At 33.7% G+C, this 20,640-nt stretch overlaps 3 protein-coding genes across 5 annotated transcripts; 1 reads left to right on the plus strand and 2 right to left on the minus strand.

Annotated features, from left to right (window-relative positions):
- Positions 1-323: 323 nt before the first annotated feature.
- On the minus strand, positions 324-9,081 carry LOC113864372 (ribosome biogenesis protein BMS1 homolog). 3 transcript variants are annotated; one of them, XM_027497999.1, is made up of 17 exons: positions 8,675-9,075; positions 8,487-8,577; positions 8,260-8,378; positions 7,927-8,117; positions 7,592-7,802; positions 6,789-7,029; positions 6,023-6,468; positions 5,648-5,744; positions 5,242-5,432; positions 4,700-5,049; positions 3,942-4,041; positions 3,646-3,864; positions 2,831-3,070; positions 2,477-2,686; positions 2,088-2,357; positions 1,763-1,972; positions 324-985 (listed from the first exon to the last, which is right to left on the minus strand). In XM_027497999.1, the coding sequence occupies exons 1-17, from the start codon at positions 8,951-8,953 to the stop codon at positions 824-826; spliced, it is 3,627 nt and encodes a 1,208-aa protein (XP_027353800.1). In that variant the 5' UTR covers positions 8,954-9,075; the 3' UTR covers positions 324-823. The 3 variants fall into 3 exon arrangements, with proteins under 3 accessions (XP_027353800.1, XP_027353799.1, XP_027353798.1); XM_027497998.1 differs by having other exon boundaries at positions 634-985; positions 5,242-5,435; positions 8,675-9,081; XM_027497997.1 differs by having other exon boundaries at positions 634-985; positions 5,242-5,438.
- Positions 9,082-11,484: 2,403 nt separating this feature from the next.
- On the plus strand, positions 11,485-16,931 carry LOC113865069 (TBC1 domain family member 22B-like). The gene is made up of 10 exons (XM_027499425.1): positions 11,485-11,817; positions 12,374-12,509; positions 12,616-12,799; positions 13,100-13,170; positions 13,546-13,683; positions 13,771-13,862; positions 14,503-14,774; positions 15,684-15,769; positions 15,929-16,030; positions 16,502-16,931. Exons 1-10 carry the CDS (start codon positions 11,738-11,740, stop codon positions 16,661-16,663), a joined length of 1,323 nt encoding a protein of 440 aa, XP_027355226.1. The 5' UTR covers positions 11,485-11,737; the 3' UTR covers positions 16,664-16,931.
- Positions 16,932-17,271: 340 nt separating this feature from the next.
- On the minus strand, positions 17,272-20,366 carry LOC113865070 (peptidyl-prolyl cis-trans isomerase FKBP16-3, chloroplastic). Its single transcript, XM_027499426.1, has 7 exons — positions 20,252-20,366; positions 19,635-19,900; positions 19,127-19,210; positions 18,827-18,876; positions 18,404-18,452; positions 18,177-18,251; positions 17,272-17,475 (listed from the first exon to the last, which is right to left on the minus strand). Exons 1-7 carry the CDS (start codon positions 20,310-20,312, stop codon positions 17,356-17,358), a joined length of 705 nt encoding a protein of 234 aa, XP_027355227.1. The 5' UTR covers positions 20,313-20,366; the 3' UTR covers positions 17,272-17,355.
- Positions 20,367-20,640: the final 274 nt, after the last annotated feature.

Consider the following 20,640-nt stretch of genomic DNA (forward strand, 5'->3'; position numbering starts at 1 on the left):
ATTACTAAAAAATTAAAATAATTTTAAGCAAAATAAAAGTAATATATTCTTAGTTATAGATTCCCGTAATAATATTAAGAAATTACTCTATGTAAGAGCATTTGAAAAGAAAAAATGAGAGAAATTATGTTTTAGCTTTATAATTATTTATAAAAATATAAAACTTCAAACAAAAACTTAAAATTCAAAAATTGGCATGAATTGCGTCTCCTTAGTTCGCATACAACCTTTTTAAGTTTCTGCTTCGGCAGAGATAATTTTGCATTTGGATTGGTTGTATTTGTATGGAAAGGAAAAGAAACACGTAAAATCACACTAAATAAATACAGTCTAAAAAACAATAGAAATTAATTTTCCTGAACAATTGCAATAATTCTTTTTATACAAGCGAAGTTGAAGGGACGTCAACTCCCCGCTCAAAATTGATATTCAGGATGCTTACGAAGCCAATTACTGTAGCATGTTTCCCACACCAAACAATTTTATCTAATAATCGAACTATATGTTACCATTAGCAGGCCAAAATTTGTTATACATGACACACAAATTGGGAAGTCAAAGCATACTTGATACTCGGCTCACTAATTTCAACTTCCAAGCATTTTCATCTATCAACGTTGCCCGTAATCCCACAAATTGGTGGCACCGTTTCCGAAACAATATGACGCTGAATACGTGGAGTATGCTCTTTTAAGTTCCATAATGCATGTAGCTACAACGCATGAACCTTTCTTTCTATCTCCTTTTTTGGAGGTGGATGATGGTTCCATGCCTCAAAATTCATTCAACCCAACAATTTCAGAACGAAATTCAAGCCATAAACTCAAACATCTGCTCTCCGAATTTTCTTATTCAGCTTGTCTTGTGCTCGGTACTTGTCTCGCCTTTCCTCTCTCCGCCGCTTTTTTGACAACTGCTCGTCTTTTGCTCTGTCTGCTTCAAGTACTTTTCTCTTATTCTCTTCCTTAAGCTTTCGCTTTTTCATCTGCAAGAGGCTCAGAAAATAGAGCATGTCAAAAGACATACAAAAATAGTGCTTCAAAACGGAAAAAGTTGAGCCACATCATATCGACATAACTTCTTATAAATTCTATTGCTAAAGGATTCTATGGAAAATAAGAAAACCCGAGACTCTAGATATGTCTTTTAAGCAATATCATTTTCAGAGCAATATTATAAATTAAACATCATTCAATAGCAGGAAATTAAATGCCTTGGTCAACTTGAAAAAAATTTCTCAATAGGCAAGTCAATAAAAACTGTTCGTAATTAAGGCATTTTCACCATCAATACCTTGACGAAAGAAAAGGAAAAGAAATAAACCATCAAGGGTTGTAAACTGGTACTTGAGTTCTCAAAAGTACAGATTGATCCATGAATATATTATTTGATCACAAGGTCCGACCTAAGACCTGATTAATGTGATGGAGAAACCTATTACTAAATGTGAACATAGAAACTAACTGGGTTTAGAACCCAGGATCTAGTGTTTCTGCGGGATGGATCTAGTGCAGGCTTTCTTCTTTGAATTCAAGTAATAGAAAGAAAACCTACTGTGTTGGAAGTTGAGTCATCCTCTCATTTAAACCCTAAACCCTAAATCCTTCCATTTAAGGCTTGCCAGCCAGTAAGATAGCAGAGAAATACTTTTAGCAATGGAAAATAATCCCTTCCCAAGCCAACTTCATAATCAGCTAAGAAATCTAGGACAAAAATTTGAAAGGTCAAGAAAATGAACTCTCAGCTAAGAAAATGACCTTACCTTTGCATTGTTTATTAACTGGAGGTGTTGAACGAGAGCATGAACTTTGCGCTCTCGAGGCTCCATGACAACACCCCTTGTCCTTCTCTCTTCAAGTAATGGCTTTTTTCTCTTGGGTATATCCTTGGGTTTTGATGCAAATGGTAGACTTGCTTGTAGAGACTTGGGAATCACCAATGGGTTGAACTTTCTAGGTTTTCTTTCAATTTTCTGCCAAAGAAAAAGAGGAAAGGAAAATAAGTAGAGACACAACTGAATGGGAGGAGAAACGTCTCAGTGCACTTCAGGAAGGGAAAAGACCTGTTAGTATCAAGCAAGAACATACCTTGTAAAGTGAATCTTTGTTTACAGGTATAGGAAGATCATGTTCTCTTCTCAATTCTGCAACAGTTCTCATTCCTTTCCAGGTCAGATCACGACGCTGCAATGCTGTTGTCAATGGATTATAAAACTGAGGAACTTCAACTTGAGTCCATGCACGAAGGAAAACAATGTCACTCATCAGAATTTTGTCTTCAAAAGTGCACCTAGCAATTCCTTCCTTGGTTTGCCCACCCTTCCTTTTTGGTTGGTTACCTATTTCTTCTTTTGCAGCCTGCCAGATCAAAGAATAACTCAGTACAAAATACATAGCAAATTATAAGTATCCAACTGCAACTGCCAGGACAAATCATCAAAACATATGCCATTGCTTCCAAGTGACAATTAACAGACCTTCTTGACCTGCCCCCTGATCCCACTGACAGTTCGAATAGCTGCACCTTCAAACCGAGCTACTTCAAGATCCGAGGTAAACATATCCTTGATAAGTGCTGTCTTCTTGAATATCTTGCATGGGTGGCCAACCAATTTGATTTTCTTCACTATCCTTGCTGCATGATTAAACTCAAGTACAACAGCAGTTGCAGTAATCCTAAATGTTGCCTGATAAATAGAATATAACCTCAGGCACTGAGCAAAATTATATCAGGAATGAAACAAAAGAATAAAAACTACAAAGATAACACACCACAGTTTGGGAGGGTTTAAAGGTAAGCCATTTAACGAGAGAGGATTGTACAGCCTAACCTGGTTGTTTGATAAATTCTGAACAGCAACAATCCCAGTGTTGGGAGGAGCAAGAGGACCCCAAAACATAGCAAGGCAATGCATGTGTTCTGGAGTGTATTTTAGCATACGATGCCTTCCATTGCTATCCTCGATAGCATAAACAGGGGTTGTCTGGTAACGCCTCCATCCCACAGATACAATAATTGGGTCTCTGGTCTTCAGAACTTTCTTGTGCCACCTGTGCCGCTTTAACCTGGCCTGGAAGCAAAGAGAAAACGAAAAAATAGTTATGAAAAGGAGAGGAGAAGGGAAAGACAAGTCACAAGAAAGTTTCAACTTTCATTCAATTTGAAAAGCTCAAGACAGCTAATTAACATGTAATAACATGTTTCTTAAGTCAAATTTTTATCTTCTACACAAACGGCTCAGTATATTCCTTTCCTTACATATAGGTGGTCCATAGTGCCATTCACAAAGCAAAGACACAAGTTATTCTGTGTCTTCAACATCAACGGGAAGCTTCCCTGACCATCCTACTATAGAGGTATGAGTGCTATTCCAAACCAAAATATAGGATATACTCATTTTGACCCTCTATAACCAAGTTTTGTGATAGTGACATGTCTCTTGTCCTTTACACTATTGCATTAACAACCTGACCAATTAGAAATCCCAATCAATAACATTGAATGAACATATATTTCTCATATAATATTTATTGCCCCTAATCACAGACATCTTTGGCATCCAATATTTTTTATGACTTAAAGAAGTTTGTACCCTTTGTGGACTAAAACTTTATAAGGAATTATGCATTTAAAGTTTCCACTGACCTGCATGTATCCAACATTTTCCTCCCCTATACCAACCCCTCCAACCAATATTGGATGGTAGGGATCAAAATATTCAACCATCTCACAAGGAATATCATGAACCTCCAATCTTAGGTATGTCCCTGTTCGGAAGCCTGCTATCTCTAATCGAGTAGCCTCATCAAGATCGTTGAGTTCAGCTATATTCATTTGTTTCTGGAGTTCAATCTCCTCCTTCAACTGAAAACACAATAACACAAGAATTAGCAGCCATTACATAACACGGTCATTGACACTTAATGTAAGCATTTTATTACCTTGTCAAAATAGCTACTTTCATTAGCTTGACCACGATGGAACATGCTCTCATTTTCATTGCTGGTATCTTCCTCTGGTGACCCAAAGTCATCATCAAATGTGGATCAAAATTAAGGTAACAAAACATAGTGCCATATTGCAGTCAGCAATTTGTTTTTTAATTTAATGAGTCAGTCATACAGAAAACAGAAGCTTCTCGTCCCACATCATTATCATATCAATGGCTGAGAAATAAAAACCATATGATCACCAAAAAGTTTAGAAGATAGGGGCTTGATAAATTTTCTATGTAGTTCATCCAGCACTGGGTTAGCTTGGACCTTAATTGTGCTGAAAATCATCATTAGCAGTGATGGAAGTGGAAGGACAAGAAAGACTCAAAACCCAAAGAAGCTCTAACACTAGGGCCCAGGTCACAAATGCCAGACAGCATTAGACAACATCAAAGAGTGACTACATAAATTGAGAAAGCTGCTATATCTATTTTCTCATCCTCTGAAGGTTATCTTTTATTTTGCATGTCACAGGATGGGGAGGTCTCAACATTTGGAAAAGATAGAAGCCTGTGTATGAAATTTAAAACCATGACTCTACCAGACACAGAAGGCAGATCCTTAAGCAATAGACACAAATCTGTAGTTCACCCTTATTGTGAGAGAAAATTATTTTTGTTCCATGGAGGAGGGGGGTTTCGGCAGAAGTATAAAGCAATCATTCATGATGTTAAATAAGTATATGATGGGAAAGAAAAGGATATTGAGAATCAAACTTTGCACGAAGAGCAAGTTTCTTAAGGCGCCGCTCCTCAGCTTCCAAATCATCTACCTTGTGGGTTGTCTCTGCAAAAGCATCATCCGTCTCATAATTCTCAAATTTTTCTCCAGTTTCCATATCTTCAAAGTCACCATAGACATCGTCATTTTCCACTTCAGCATTGGCTTTTGGTAGTGCATTTCTGAGTGCAGCTTTTGCCAAATTGCCAGATACAAATCGATTGCGAATCTCCTCGTTATCTTTCTCATCCCATCTCTGATCCACAAATTGTGTACACTTGGAACAATCCTCAGTGTTTACTATTCCATCATTCAATCCATCTCTCATGTTTTGCTATAGATTTTAAAGACAAGCAAACACAATTTCTTAGTTTATGAAGCAAATAAGAACATATTCTTTTGGCTAACAAATTTGAATAAGTGATTTTAAGAATTTACCGACATGTACATTTCAAATTTTGATTTACAAAGCAATTATTACATGAGCAATTCCGTACAAGTCCTGCAAGATAGTAAAGGGACCAACCTTTTTCACTTCTTCTATGGGCTTAAAAAAGTCATCTTCACTTTCTTCACCCTCACTATTATCATTCTCTTTGTTTATAGAGGTTGGACTAATAGTAGATTCCCCATACACAAGTTGCATCAAACTAGGAGTTTTTCGTGAGAGAGTTCTTTCTGCCAAAGACTCTTTCCACTTGGAAACATTACCCATGTCTTCTGTGAAGAAAATCAATAAAGAAATGTCAGAAAAAAATATAAAGCCTCCAATAACAAATCACTGACTTATAGCAATTAACATGGGATAAAAACACTGATTGATTTACCAGCCTGATCAACCTAGTACTAAGAGCATGATTACAAAACATTTATACAGCCAGATAAGAACAGAAAAGAAATAAATCTTAACAATTAAGGCAGGAAAACTTCACCATTTGTGTCATCATTCTCGTTGTCATCTTCTTTTGAAGCCTCTGAATCAGATGCCATGTCATCACTGGAAGCACCATCCTCATCTTCTTCTGAATCCTATCAATGAAGCCAGTCTGAAATTATTAGTACACTGCTGCATTATCAATGCAAACTGACATACATATCATATGAAATGAAAGCAGAAACAATTTTATTCACACTGCAAATCAGTAAATTGAGTACAAGTTTTAGCTTGGCCTACAATTAAATATAGTTTAAGCCTTTAAGGTGGATCCAATTAAACTAATTCATGAAGCAAAAGAGGCCATAATTTCTTCCTGTAGGTATTAGTGACGCATGATTCCATAAAATAACCACAATTGCTTAAATCTCACCATCAGATCACTTTGATCAACATCATTTCCAAATATTGCTCTTCTCCTTCGTCTTCCATCATGAAACTCAATACGCTCTTTTAAGTGGTCTCTGTTCATAGCTTTACTATCTGTTGCATCATCATCTTCATCATCAGAACTACTGCCTTCATTATCTCCATTGGCATCACCATCATCCTGATCAGATGATTCTGAACCATCCAAATCCATTTTGTGATTATATTCACCAATTATACCGACGCCAGGCTCATAATTATCCAAGGCCTCTGTTTTGTCATCCTGTTCTACATCCTTGTTTATGGCCTGTGCATCAGCTAGAGCTTCTGATGACACTTTGCGCTTTTGACCAAAAAGATTGATAAAACTGTTCTCTAGTTTTTCATTGATTGAGTACTTGGTATTTTGTAGTGATTTTACCAAATCCACCCCTACATCTCTGTCCTTTCCTGACAAAGCATAAAAGATGAGTTTTCATAAAAGGAAAGATAGGAATTGGGAAGAAATAGGAAAGGTAAAATAAATACACCATTGTGTTATGCATGATATAACCTATAAACATAATCAGGAATTGTATTGAAATGATAAAGGTAATAAATGAGAACTGACAGAACTGCCACAATATGATCATAACCTGATTTAATGATAAAATTTTAAAACAGCAGAATACCTAGAAATTTTATATCAAAAGTATTTCTTCCACCATATGATCATAATATGATTTATTTAATAAAGATAAATGCATAAAAAAAGGAAACTATCTACTGACCTTTGCTTGTCATGGCAGAGTCCTCATTATCAACTTTTGAGAATTGAACAAAGTGATCATTAATATTTATGTATACAGCATCTTTGTCATACAAAAGATCCCCAAGGCCAGACATTGGAGCATAGAATAATTTTTCCTTATCACGCAATCCCTTCTTTTTTGCAGCAGATGGAAGAGGGCATGGATCAGGTAAATCAGTAATACTAGCTAAACTATAATCGCCCACTCCAGCTATGTGCACCTGATTTCCAAATTCCAAAATACTGATTAGATCACTGAATCATTCTAAGCAGATCGTCTAAGTTGATTAAATACTTCCAACAAACATCAAAACTAAAATAGAGATAAATAGAGAGCAAAAATAGAGAATAAATAGTTAATGAATAGTTGACAAAACATGTATCAAATGTATGCACATATATTTTGAAGTTAAATTTAAGTGAAATTCTTATAAAATTTTAGAGAAACAGAACAAATATTAAGATTTAAGATCACATTGACATCAATTTTCCATTTGCCAATAACTAATTAGTAATCAGGATACTGGAATAGAACCAAAAATTAATGCATGAATTTGTTCAAGATAAAACAGAACGCACAATGCGAAACTTAGAGCTAACAACAATATGAGGTATTCAGAAGTTAATTATAGAGGAGAAAGATAAAAACAATGTCCAACTTATTCCAATCCATCTCAAGTATCAGTTGAGAGGACTATCCCTTGTGCATTATTCCAAAAAGCTGTAGATTATAATGGATTTAATTTCAGATAAAGAATAATATAGTAGCACGGTTCAACAAACCTTATTGCCCTTTTTCAAATTACAGCCCCTGAGATAACCATAAAGGGTGACTTTTCTGTCACATTTATTATTTGCATGCACTTTTTCAGGAGGAGTGATATCTTCAAAACGATCTACCAAAACATAGGGGTGACCAGCTCGCCAGGATAAGGGATGAAACTTCATGACAGAAATAAATCGAGCAAGATTGTGAACTTCACGTTTGACATACCTGTTCAATGAAGGATTGCAAAGTAAGACTTGTATCTAAGCATACCAAACACTATTAAGTATTAATCTGCAGGTATAAAAGAAGAAACAGTATAATAACAAACAGATTTCTGATAACAACTTACTTTCCATGAATAAGGCCTGATAAGTAAAATAACTTAGCACCATCATATATTTCAGTCCAAAACCGGTGTTTGAGTCGTTGTTTTGTTTTCCTCAACTTTTTAGGATCGTTGAATTTATCAAGATGTGTGAGAACTCCCATGACCTTCGGGAAACCGTGAACTTGCAATATATTAAGGAATTCAAAGGTTTCCTGCAAAGGAAGTAAAATCTCAAAAACCAGGAAATTTATTTTATTAAAATAACACCAAACCAACTTCATCAAATCATACAGAAGCACCACAAGATGAGCACAAACACACGCCCAACTCTATCATTATTCACTAACAACTCACCATTTCAAAACCATAACTCCCATCTATGAGAAGAAGTGCGAGATCTGCAAACTTTGCCGCATCTATCATGCCATTGATATCATTTGGGCATTCCACAAACTGCAACCGCCTTTGCTTTCCTGACACATGTAATGCAAGCATTCACGCATCACCACAAACCAACTCCAGAGAAATGCACACAAATTGATGAACAGCCAGAAACATGGCATAGAAAAATAATCACAAACCTGAAACGATAGTAATTGGACCTCGAACATCAGGCAAATTATGCTTCGTGTAATGCTTGATTAGACACTTTATCAACAGTGACTTCCCAACCTGAAAGCAAACTCAACACACAAAACAGTATAAGGCAACATTAACAAAATGCATCGAGTTGTGTTAACTTTTGAGTATAGAAGAAAAGAATAACCACCTGAGGAGGACCGTGCACTACGACGACGTATGGAGCGGGCTCACCGTAAGAACGGTCGATGATAGGAGCGTGAAGGCGGCGCTGCTCTTTCTCGACAGCGCGTGATTGTAGTCGCTTGGCTTTGTTAGAGGAAGAGAAGGCGAATGCCTTAGGGTTTTGATTTTTCTGATTCTCTCCGGCATCATGCTTTATCTTCTTATGCTTCTTCTTGACTGATTTGGAGCCAGATTGGCGAGTCCTGTGAGCCTTATTGGATTGATCGGCGTCGTTGACGGCCATGGAAACAGATAGCTCAAGTTTCTCGAGTGTTTGGTAAGGTTTAGGGTTTATCGGCTTCTAGTTTCTGTTTCAGAACGGTAATGGCGGCAACGTGAAGGTGTTTTTACAATGGTTGGACCCGGAAACCTACCCATTTGCCCGTTATTTATTTATTTATTTGCTTGCTTGCTTCTTTCTTTCCAGTGTAGTAATGTTAGTACTCTAAATATTAAAATACAACAAAAATATTTAACTTATGATTTAATGATAATTTTATTAGAGATATTTATTGAATTCACAAAAATATTAATACTCGGAATACTAAAATAATATTTTTGCATTTTTGAAGTAATTTATAATAATCTAATATGGTTTAAGATAATACTAATTATTTAATATTAAATTTTGATTAGAATGTATTAATAATATAATTTGTTCAGTACTATCATTTGGTTACAAATTGTCATAATAATGAGGATTTCAATTTTTTATAATACTTAATTTAAAAGTTATATATATAATATACACTAATAATAACATAAAAATAAGGCATAGCTTGTTTGTAAGCTCGTACATTTTTTTTATACAAAACTTAATTTGCATGTTGTGAGCGAGGTATTTTTTGCTGGCATGTGACAGTAGCGATGATGAGAATGTTTCTAATGAAGTGTGTAACAATGGTCAATATCATCAATTAATCAGTATTGACGATAATAAAATTATTATGATATAATTATGGGGTTTATTGTATATTTTTAAGAGAGAGAAAAAAAACAGAAAAATTAGTATATTTTTACAACTAAAATTAAAAACAAAAATCCTATATAGTATGATTATAGTCTTGAGTTTAAATTTTTAAAGTTATATTTTTATAATATATAAATTTGAAATTATATAATTTTAACTTTTGAAGTTTAGTATTAAATCTCAATTAAACTCAGAGAATAATAATGGAAGGAGGGCAAGAGAGAAAGTGCAACAATTACTGGTAAAAAAAATTGAATTAAGTTAGGCATTTAAATTTTAAGTTTAATTAATTTATTTAAATGTCTATTTTATAATAAAGTAATTTAAATAGATAAAATATACGTCTACTCAATCTCTAAATATTTTAGTAGATATAAACTTATATATAAATGACTGTTTTTAAGCTTATAAATAAAATAATTGTATAATGTCAAAATATTTATTAATAATAATAATAATAATAATAACATTATTGTATTTTATAAGGTTGACTATTTTATTAAATTTACTTCTTACATCAATTTTTTTTTACTTAAATGTGTTTTTAAAAAAAATATTATTTTATCTACTTTGTAAAAGGGTTTGGCTTGTGTGGTGATATGGGCTAGATATAAGTCTCTGGTTAATGATTCAATCTATTTTTTTATATGATAACGATAATAATAATAATAATAATAAGCATGTGAAGTGGTGGTAATAAATACAAATACAAATAATTGAAGAGATTATATAAGTAAAATTTGTCTTTTATTTTATAAAATTAATAAAATATGTGTAAGAATTTGAGGCTATAAATTACAGTTGCAAAAGTGATTTCATAAAAGTTTCAATTTTAGAAAATCTAATAACGATAATAAACCAGGATGGTAATAAAAGTATAAACGATAATAGTAAAAATATGATAGTAATAATAAAAAAAACCTATAATAATAATAATTATTATAATTATATTAAAGATAATTGTGATAACAACTATTAGTGAAAATTATTGCAGTAATACTAATACTTGTAACAATGGAATGATCATAATTATTACCACGAACATGATAATATCATCAATAATTATTAGTCAGTAATAATAGAAAATGATGGTGATATGTTTTATAAAAAAATATTGAGTTAAATAAATTTTCTTTAAAATTTTAAAAATAAATAAATATTCTTTTTTTTTTATGTTTTATAATTTAATAAATATATCACATTATTTTAACTTTGAATATATTGTTTTAAAAACAATTATTTTTTAATTACACATTTATAAATATTTAAGCTTTTAAATTTTTTTTATACACAATAGTTTCAGTAATACTCTACGACTAAATCAATAAAATTTATTTAACAAAACATTTAAAACTTTATATTACTGAAATTTTCGCTTAACATCACATGTCTTTATTATAAATAAACAGTAATAAGTTTCTTTCAAGAATTTATTAAAAATTAAAAATTAAAAATTTTATTATATTAACATATATTTAAATTATAATAATCTAAAATTAAATATAAATATGTTTTTTCATTCAATAAATTTTGTTTATGCTTTAAAGTAATTTTTATAGTATTTTATAATTTTTATATAAAAAATAATTATCACTATTAATTTTATATCAAATATACATAATAAATAATAAAATTTAATGATTTATTTAAAAAAAATGCAAATATTTTTAATTTTAAAAAAATTAAAGGATTCATAAGAGTTATAGAATGTAATTCTAAGAGGGTGTTACCAAACAACAATTTATTTATTTTTATCTACTTCGCTCCAATCTGGTCGTACTGCATAAATAATGACAGTATAACAAAACAATTTATTCCATCCAAAGGCTGCGCCAAAAGGCACTGTCTGAAAATAATTATACACTGCGATTATGAAAATTTGGGAATTAAACAAACGCGAAGCGTAGCGATGTGGGTTTCCATAAGTTCTAAGCATGATGGTTAGTGCGACTGAGAATGTTATTTTGGTAGTAATAAATGATGGGATGATTCTTAATTTCCGCGATTCCCTTTGAAGCAAAAGCAGTAGCAGTAACCAGCGCGAATCCAACGCTAAGCATGAGCAAGCGACAAGAAGATGAGCGTAACATAGCTGCTCTCGACTCCAGATTCAGCCAGACCCTCAGAAATGTTCAAGGGTAACCCCAATTCCTATCTATTTACTTGCTTCTAATTTCTCTTCTGAGATCGAGGAAAATATTTGCATTATTATTCATTTTTATAAATTAATTAGTTTCTGACCGTTAATCTTTTTTTAGTTTTCTTCCTCTTCAGTTATTTGAGCAGTATCATTTTTCCCCTTTAAATTTTGTGTTCAGTACTCGAAGCACATAGCTTAATGCGTATTTAGTTTAGGTTTTTGAACCTCTCGAGAGAACTTTTATAAAAAAGCCATTATTTCTGTAGAATTAAGCTGAAGTAAACATGCTGTTTTCTCCCTTTTTATAGGAAACAAATTCTTTATATACTGTTATTTATTATGAAATTTGATCCAACAAATCACTACTCACCCATTATCTATATGAATGGATACATTCATTTATTAGTATATATATCACTAATTTAACTATTTATTACTATAAATATTTTTGGAATACAAATGTATGATATATTTGTTTCTTATAAAAATAAATGAAGGGAGTATATGTCATGATTGACAGTAGCAATTTATGTTTATATTCTGTGTTTATCAAGGTTACTCAAAGGTCGTAGCATGCCTGGTAAAATATTATTGAGTCGTTGGTCTGACTCACCGGACAACTCAAATTACAAGAGGAGTTTTTCTCACAATGATGCTGGCACAAGTGATCATGCATCTGGGACAATAGAGGTGATCTCAGTGTTACTCATAACTATCTCAGTTCATATGTTTCTATGAGATTGATATGAGTGATGAGTCAGCAGTTCATCAAGTGGGACTTATACTTTTGATGCAGGAGGAATTGCATAGTACAAGCAAACCAATTAGTGTTGCTAATGTTACTAAGCTACAGATCTCAACATCCTTTGGAGACAGCCCACCTGAAGAAATCCGCAAGTCTACCATGGGTGCTAGAGCTACAGATTCTACAAGAGTTATGAAGTTCACTAAGGTGCTTTCCGGGACAGTGGTTATATTAGGTATATTAACTTTCCGTATTTCTATTTTTTCTGTGTGTTATTTGTTGGATTCTTCCTTGTAACTCCTACTTGGCTGCATCTAGTTGTGGAATTATAAGCTGTGTGCTCAGATGAAAATACCCACGATGTGGTTACCTTTTTCCTGTAGATATTTTTTGTCAGTTAGATTCAAAGTACAGAAATTGAGCCATGCCAGTGATGTCATCCATAACTTGAATTTTATCTCGTCCTTTTCTTTAAGCTTTTAAGCCTTCTGGTCTACTACAATCAAATATTTCCTCCTTAAAATCTATATTGTAGATAAGTTGCGTGAATTAGCTTGGAGTGGTGTTCCAGACGATATGCGTCCTAAGGTGTGGAGACTTCTCTTGGTAAGCTCTATGATCTTTAGCTATTTCACTTGCTATAGCTTTGTGCTTTGTGATAGTTATCTGTCATACAAGGCGTGATAATAAGGTACTTTGGAGTTCATATGAGAAATTTTCAGGACATGTAGATTCTTTTTTTAGTTTGGTTGTGCCTTAGTTTAAAATTTTGTTCAGAGGTTATTCTTTCACAAGACTTCTTGATACTGGTTACATTAATGTTTTACAATGAGGCTATAGCAAAGATTTTAGCAAAGAAAGATGAAGTGATTTATACTACTGAGAATCATTAAAATAAGTGGTCAACCTTGTTGACCTGCTATCTCATTTTTAAAGGATAGCATTTTGTTTTCCTGGAATTTAAATATATACTGACAACAGGGATATGCACCACCTAATTCAGATAGAAGCGAGGGAGTTCTAAGAAGGAAGCGCCTTGAATATCTCGACTGTATTTCACAGTATTACGATATTCCTGATACAGAACGTTCAGATGACGAGGTCAACATGCTTCGCCAGGTATTCTGAGTTTTAATATATTCCTACCTCTATTATTGGTGAAAATATTGTTCTTCTTTTTTACTGTTCTCATTGTATATTTGTCAGATTGGTGTTGATTGTCCAAGAACTGTTCCTGATGTTCCATTCTTCCAGCAACAGCAAGTTCAGAAATCATTGGAACGTATTCTTTATGCATGGTTAGATATTATTGTTATGCATTTGTTGGCTAGATATTATTCTCAGACTAGTAATTTTTGTTATGGATTGTTTTGTTTTATTTCATTTTGTTTTTTTGAGGTGAAAGATGACTCCGAGCTTGGCTAAGAAAGTCACATAATGTGACTTCCTTAGACTAGGGTATGTACCACTGTGTACCCAACAAATGCTGCTACTGGATATTCATCTGTTATGGGTGTAATAACCATTTGAGTTAATGTGTTACTAGTTTAGGTTAATGTGTTGCCAAGTTGCTACATCTACTTTAAGTAAACTAGTAACTGTTTTATGGTACTGAATGGTGCTCGGGGGGACATTGGAAGGGGCATTATCACTCATTCAGAAGATGTTATTGATCTACTCATATATACTTTTGCTTTCTTTTTAACAGCATTTTTGGAACAATGACTCGGGGGAAAAAATGCTAGAAACACAATGGAACTTTGTGGACTAGCTTTACCATTTTAAGTTCATTGTGGAGATATCAATTGTACTGGCTTCAGTCTTTATCCATGATAGATACTCTAGAGCTCTTTAGTCCTTGTTTTTGACTAACATTTGAATATTAAATTTGTTCTTTTAGTTTTTTTTGCTAACATAATTTCCCAATCTTTTTACTAGGGCCATTCGGCATCCTGCAAGTGGATATGTTCAGGGGATAAATGATCTCGTTACACCATTTCTGGTTGTTTTCTTGTCAGAATATTTAGAAGGGGGTATAGATAATTGGTCAATGTCTGATTTATCTTCAGATATAATCTCTAATATAGAGGCTGACTGCTACTGGTGCCTGTCAAAGTTGCTTGATGGTATGCAAGACCATTACACATTTGCTCAACCTGGAATTCAGAGGCTCGTTTTTAAGTTGAAAGAATTGGTCAGGAGGATTGATGGTAACCTTTTCCTTATGCCTTTTGTTTTCCTTCAAGCATCACTATGATTTTATGAAATTTTAACGCCTCACCACTTTTTATTGAGTTGGTATCATTTCTATTCTTAAATTTTCATTTTCTATTTTCCAATATTCATTGATTAAAAAATTTAGCATTATTATTTGTGTCTCGATCTTTCATGTTTAACATGAATATTCTTCTTCTTTTGTTTATCTTCATGATTATGAAAATAAATTTGATAATGTCAATGTTATATACTTTGTAGTATACATCAGCCAAGCTGCCCTGTTTCTGTCATAACATATTAATGAATAGATTGAGTTTTTAGAGTAAAATTACTCGCATGTTATGTTCTCATGTTATGCACCATTGCCTAGGGCAAAGAGAAGATATAAATTCTTGAAGGTGAGAACATTTTAAGAACGTGGAACATTACAATTCTACTCTTAGTCCTAGAAATAGGTGTGGTGTATAGATAGCTAGCAATGTAAAAGAGCTTTTGAAAACATTCGTGCACTTTGTATAGGTTGTGAAGCCTCTGCAATTGCGACCTGATATTCTTCCTATTGTAATTAATTATGATTATGGTTAAAATGATATGTTCATTTTGAAGTGTTTTTGTACATAAAACATTATAATTGGTTTGGATGCCAAAAGGGCCTGAAAAATTTAACTAGACATTTCATTTAAAATCATCCAAAAATTGCAATGAAAAACTTGTTTTCTGATTTGCTTTGACACCAAAAGTGTCAAAATTTGATCATCATCTTATTTATGTCCATTAGCTGATGATAAGGAATTAATGTATATGAATTACCAAACCTTCTCATTTATTTTGTTGCTATTTTTTTATCAGTACGTATTCAAATGTAATCTGATGTGCGCTAGTGAACCTTTGAGTTTTACCAGAGCCTGTTTCGCGACATATGGAGGATCAGGGACTTGAATTTCTTCAGTTTGCTTTCCGCTGGTTCAACTGTCTTCTAATCCGTGAGGTTTGCTCTGACGTTTTGTTCCCTTAAATGTGGGATAGTTTTCTCAGGAAGAACTTTGTATGTGTATAACTGATAACATGACTGAATGGAAAGGTTGAACTGGGATAATCTGGGATGGTTTTATGCTTTTGCTAATGTTGACGTGTGATTATGAATTAGATACCATTCCATCTCATCAGCCGCCTTTGGGACACATATCTAGCTGAAGGAGATGCCTTACCAGACTTCCTAGTATATATATTTGCCAGCTTCCTTCTAACGGTGAGCTGACTTACCTTGGCATTTTCATATAATCTATTTGAATTAAATTTCATCTTGTAGCCATGCTGATTGCGAATAGCCTTTGTTGGTCAAGTTTTTAATGTCTCTTTTTCTTACTCTTCTGGCACATAGGATAAAGGTAGGCCTGATTTGCATTTTTCCTTGCCATAACACAAGCTTGTCTTTTGCTTTTGTACCTCTTTCTACCATTTAAGATAAATGCCTTCTGTAGAGACGTCCTTCTTTGACTGGATGTTTTCCCATGTGCGTTAAAGTCGCTTTACCGAGGATGCAATTCTAGTATTCCTGGATATACTTTTATTCCATGATTGTCTACTGCCACATCTAGGCATATGCATTTCTTTGTCTTCTATTGAATTTATGTATGGTTGCTTGGACTATTTACTCATTCTTTTTGCTTTTGCCAATGATTAGTTTTAGTGAATTTACTTTATGCTATTTTCCCCTTAGTGGTCGGACAAACTCCAGAAACTGGATTTCCAAGAATTGGTGATGTTCCTTCAACACCTTCCAACACAAAACTGGACACACCAAGAGCTGGAGATGGTGCTTTCCCGGGCATTTATGTGGCACAGCATGTTCAACAACTCTCCAAACCATTTAGCTAGCTGAGCTGGCAATTGTGTTTTTCCGAATGTAGTTCTCCTTCAGTTTTCCCTTTTCTTGCTTTCTACCACTTTCGCTCTTGGTCAGTGTATGGTGCTTTTCGGTGATGAACTAATTTTTTAACCAATTTTACTTGTACGTTACCTTGTAATATTTTTGTAAAGGAGAGACAAAAACAAATGATAGCTAGAGTCTATTTTGTTGTATTAACTATATATTTTCAGAACAGCAATCAATACCCAGTTTGTGTATGCATTCTTTTAATGAATTCTTGTACAAGTACTATGCATGCGGAAATGCTAGTTAACACGAAATAACAATAACGTTGGCGAATTTAACATGACAATGTCCGATCCTAACGCCATATATGCCCAGCAACATAACCATTAATATATTCTCTGTTCTACATTATTAAGGGTAAAAGTTCCACGTTTTGGTCAAACTCCCAAGTACGATAAAGAAATCTTATTCCTCTCGAAGAGCAAATAAATCGACATAAACTATCAATAGTGAGTACTAGCCTTTTAGGCCCAAAAGAAAAGTTTTTCTTTATATTTTGAACATGACACAATGCAACTCAGCATAGCTATGATATTTTATGATTATTTCTCAAAAGAATTAACGATTGTATAGAATAGATATATTTATAAATAAAAATCAAGATTGTGTACAATCAAGATTGAGTGGACAACCTTATTTTATTCCTCATCCACTTCAAGCCCCGGTATATATACCAGACTAACATCAAATATGACTGGACTGTTTGGAGCCACCCTTGGTCTTCCAGGAGCAGATGTAAGGCCTTTTGGGAATGCCAGCTACCAAATTAAAATAAATAAATAAATTAGAACTCAAGAAATAATTATCATTGCCTGTAAGGAGGATGAATTAAATTAGTAAAGAAAATTGCCAGAGCAGTGGGCGATTGTTATATATTGTCACAATTTTGTGGTCAATGCTCATTTCAAGCACAAATGCTCATGGTCTTAGCCGAGGAGGAAATAGGAAGATGGTGTTAGGGTCAAAGCTTTTAAAATCAGAAAAAGATGAACAAAAGACTGAATAATTCTGACAATCTATATTAATGCCTTGAAAAGAATAGGGATTCAAGGATCCCCCAGAGCTAACAGCTCCCTGAACACTGAGCAATATTTCCTCTCAGTATTTCTCTACAAAACCAAAAACATAACCCCCTCCTATCCCTTCTAACTTTATTTAAAAGGTATTAATAAATAACAACTAACTAACTAACCGTTGACTCCTTCCTTCCTTTCCTCCTAACATATACTTTCCATACTTTAGATTTCCTATTAGTGTCAATCATTTGTTCTTCTTCCCTGGTCCTAACAGATGGAAGCATAATATTGAAAAAAGTTGTACTCTAGCTTCACAAGGAAAAACTAAAAAGACACAAATATCAGTTTAAGATTTTGAATGTGTTGCTATGTTTGATATGTAGCATAGGATAAGGGTAAGGTGGAGGGCAATATAGCATCAACTATCAAGACAGAAAGCTTACTGATCCAGGTATGTACAGTCGACGCTTCCCTCCTACTTTCATGCTCAAAATACCTTCATCAAGTCCCTTTATCACCTGTTAATCATGGAGTTGAATATCAGTTAATCTTTAAAAGCATTATCAAACAATTTGGCCTGGAAACTACTGTTTTTCAAGTTTGAACACTAACTATGATGTAGGTGAAATTCTTAAGCTTAGAGACACCAAAAGCAATATCCAGAGTTTACCTGACCAGAACCAACGCGAAAAATGTAAGGCTGACCTTTCTCCAGTGAACTGTACATGGAAAAGGGGAGAAAAGAGCAACACATAATGCACAGGCTTTGAATTCATTTTAAGCAAAATGCATAGATGATACATATATAGTTGAGCATTGTAATCAGGAATCAAAGAGAACATCCTCAAAACAAAAATTGGAAGGTGACAAAAAACTGAAACACCAAAACATTCCAATGGTATTTGCTCTTTGCTAAATATGGCTGATTGATGTCTCTCTTGACATCACATTTAGATATTCAACATCTCATTAGGAATGGTAATGCAATTATGCATATTCAAATAAAACTTCTTATGTATACACAAACTAACATCATTTCATTCAACGTCTAGCAATTCGTGGACTAAGGAAAGAATGATAATAATTGTAATACCTATCGAATATTTGTCCCGATGAAACCATGGCAACATAATTAGCTGCCACCTGTAATTACATTACATAAGGTATTATTAATAAGTTGTCAGAAAGGCACATGGAAATGAAGTCAAGTAGTCAACCATAACATATTGAAAACAATATCACATGCTGACAGAGGACTTAACATTACTCCAGACAAAAGTCACTTATATGTAAACTCAAGGTGAAGAAATGAAGATAATTTAATCATTGGTTGTCATTTTGAAAGGTCAAGGCGATACAAGAGAATCTGAACAAGTGAAAAGACATTACATACCTGAAATCCAACTGGTGGACTAGGGCCTCGCCCAACTTCAATATCCTTGTATTGCAATCCTGATTCTGTTGTTACCATAGGCACCTTCATTGCATAAAATATTCAAAGATAGCATCCGTGATCTATTAATTATGGATATTAAGTGCTATCACATTGATTAACTATTTCTAACAATAACAGATTCTTCATTGAACGGCACACAATTGAACATGATACAGTATCTTCAGTATAATAATAAGAATCTCTAACCACTTTTTAAGCCAAGAAAATTCAATGAAATCGTTTTATCTTCTGTAATATAACGATGTTTCAAGCTCCCAATATTAAAAAAAAAAGCATCACATTTTATTCACCTCACAGAACGCTGTTCCCTAACATTACTGCATAAAGGTGATGCAACCGCATGAATGTGAATGCCTTCTCAGCAATATACAGCAATCATTGGTAATGTTTAAGTGGAGGAAAACAAAGAAAGGAGGCAAAGAAAGAGACTGTAATCTCACCATACATTTTCAAGCTCTTTCTCACAAGTGTCATCACATAGTTTTGGCTTTTCCTCCGGTGGCAAACCAGCTCCATTGGCATCCAATGAATGGATGAAGAGTCCTGAGACCCCTAAAGCTAACCCAAGAAAGTCCCTACGTGAATTGGAATTAAACATAGCAATGGATTCCCTTGTCTCCGAGGACTTCACTTTAACAACTAAACTTCGAAATTTGTCAACCAAAATGCTTTCAGGAGGAGTAAAAGATGGACTTTTACAACAAGTAGAACCTACCCAAATGGAACCAAGTTTAGAAAACAATTGTAACAGTCAAATCAACAATGCAATTGAAGAAACAAAACTGAATTGAATTCACATTCTATGAATCTCAACCGCTTCCTATTAATAATATACTATCAACATAACATAACTGATTTTTGCTTTTCTTAAAAAGCCTTTCTGACATCATTATGATTCATAGGAGGACAATCATCCTAGAGAAGGCCATAACCCGTCAATGGGATAGAGAATCAAGCATTGTTGTTGAGATTATGACAAAAAAAAAAGATAAATGCAACATAATTGAGTAGTGGCGTGAAGGAAACAAGTGCAAGTTTGAGGAAGCAAAGTGAATGGGTTACCAAGTGGGAGAAGCAGAGAGGAGAGAGACAAAGCCATGCTGGGCATATCCAAGGATGTCATGCGATGATGTTCGCGAAATGGATAAACCGAATCTTGTCAAACATGGGTTGAAGCTGTAGCATCGTGTCCTTGTTGTCCACCACGTGGCAAGGTGGCAGATAGAAATCAATAGGGTGCACTCAATGTGTATGCATCTAACTTCACCAGATCAAACTTGATACAGTTTCAACTGAAATTTCGTTTTATTGTTAAAAATATAGGTTGGTAGGTATCCATTTGCTCGTAAATATTTTCATATATTAAACAGCCTAAGAAAAAGGTTGAATAATAAGTCCTTTGAATCTTTTACACATATGCCTAATCTTTTTTTATGACAAAGGTTTTTTTT

Source organism: Abrus precatorius, unplaced genomic scaffold, assembly GCF_003935025.1.
Source record: "Abrus precatorius isolate BTA unplaced genomic scaffold, Abrus_2018 Scaffold4, whole genome shotgun sequence".
NCBI lineage: Eukaryota > Viridiplantae > Streptophyta > Magnoliopsida > Fabales > Fabaceae > Abrus > Abrus precatorius.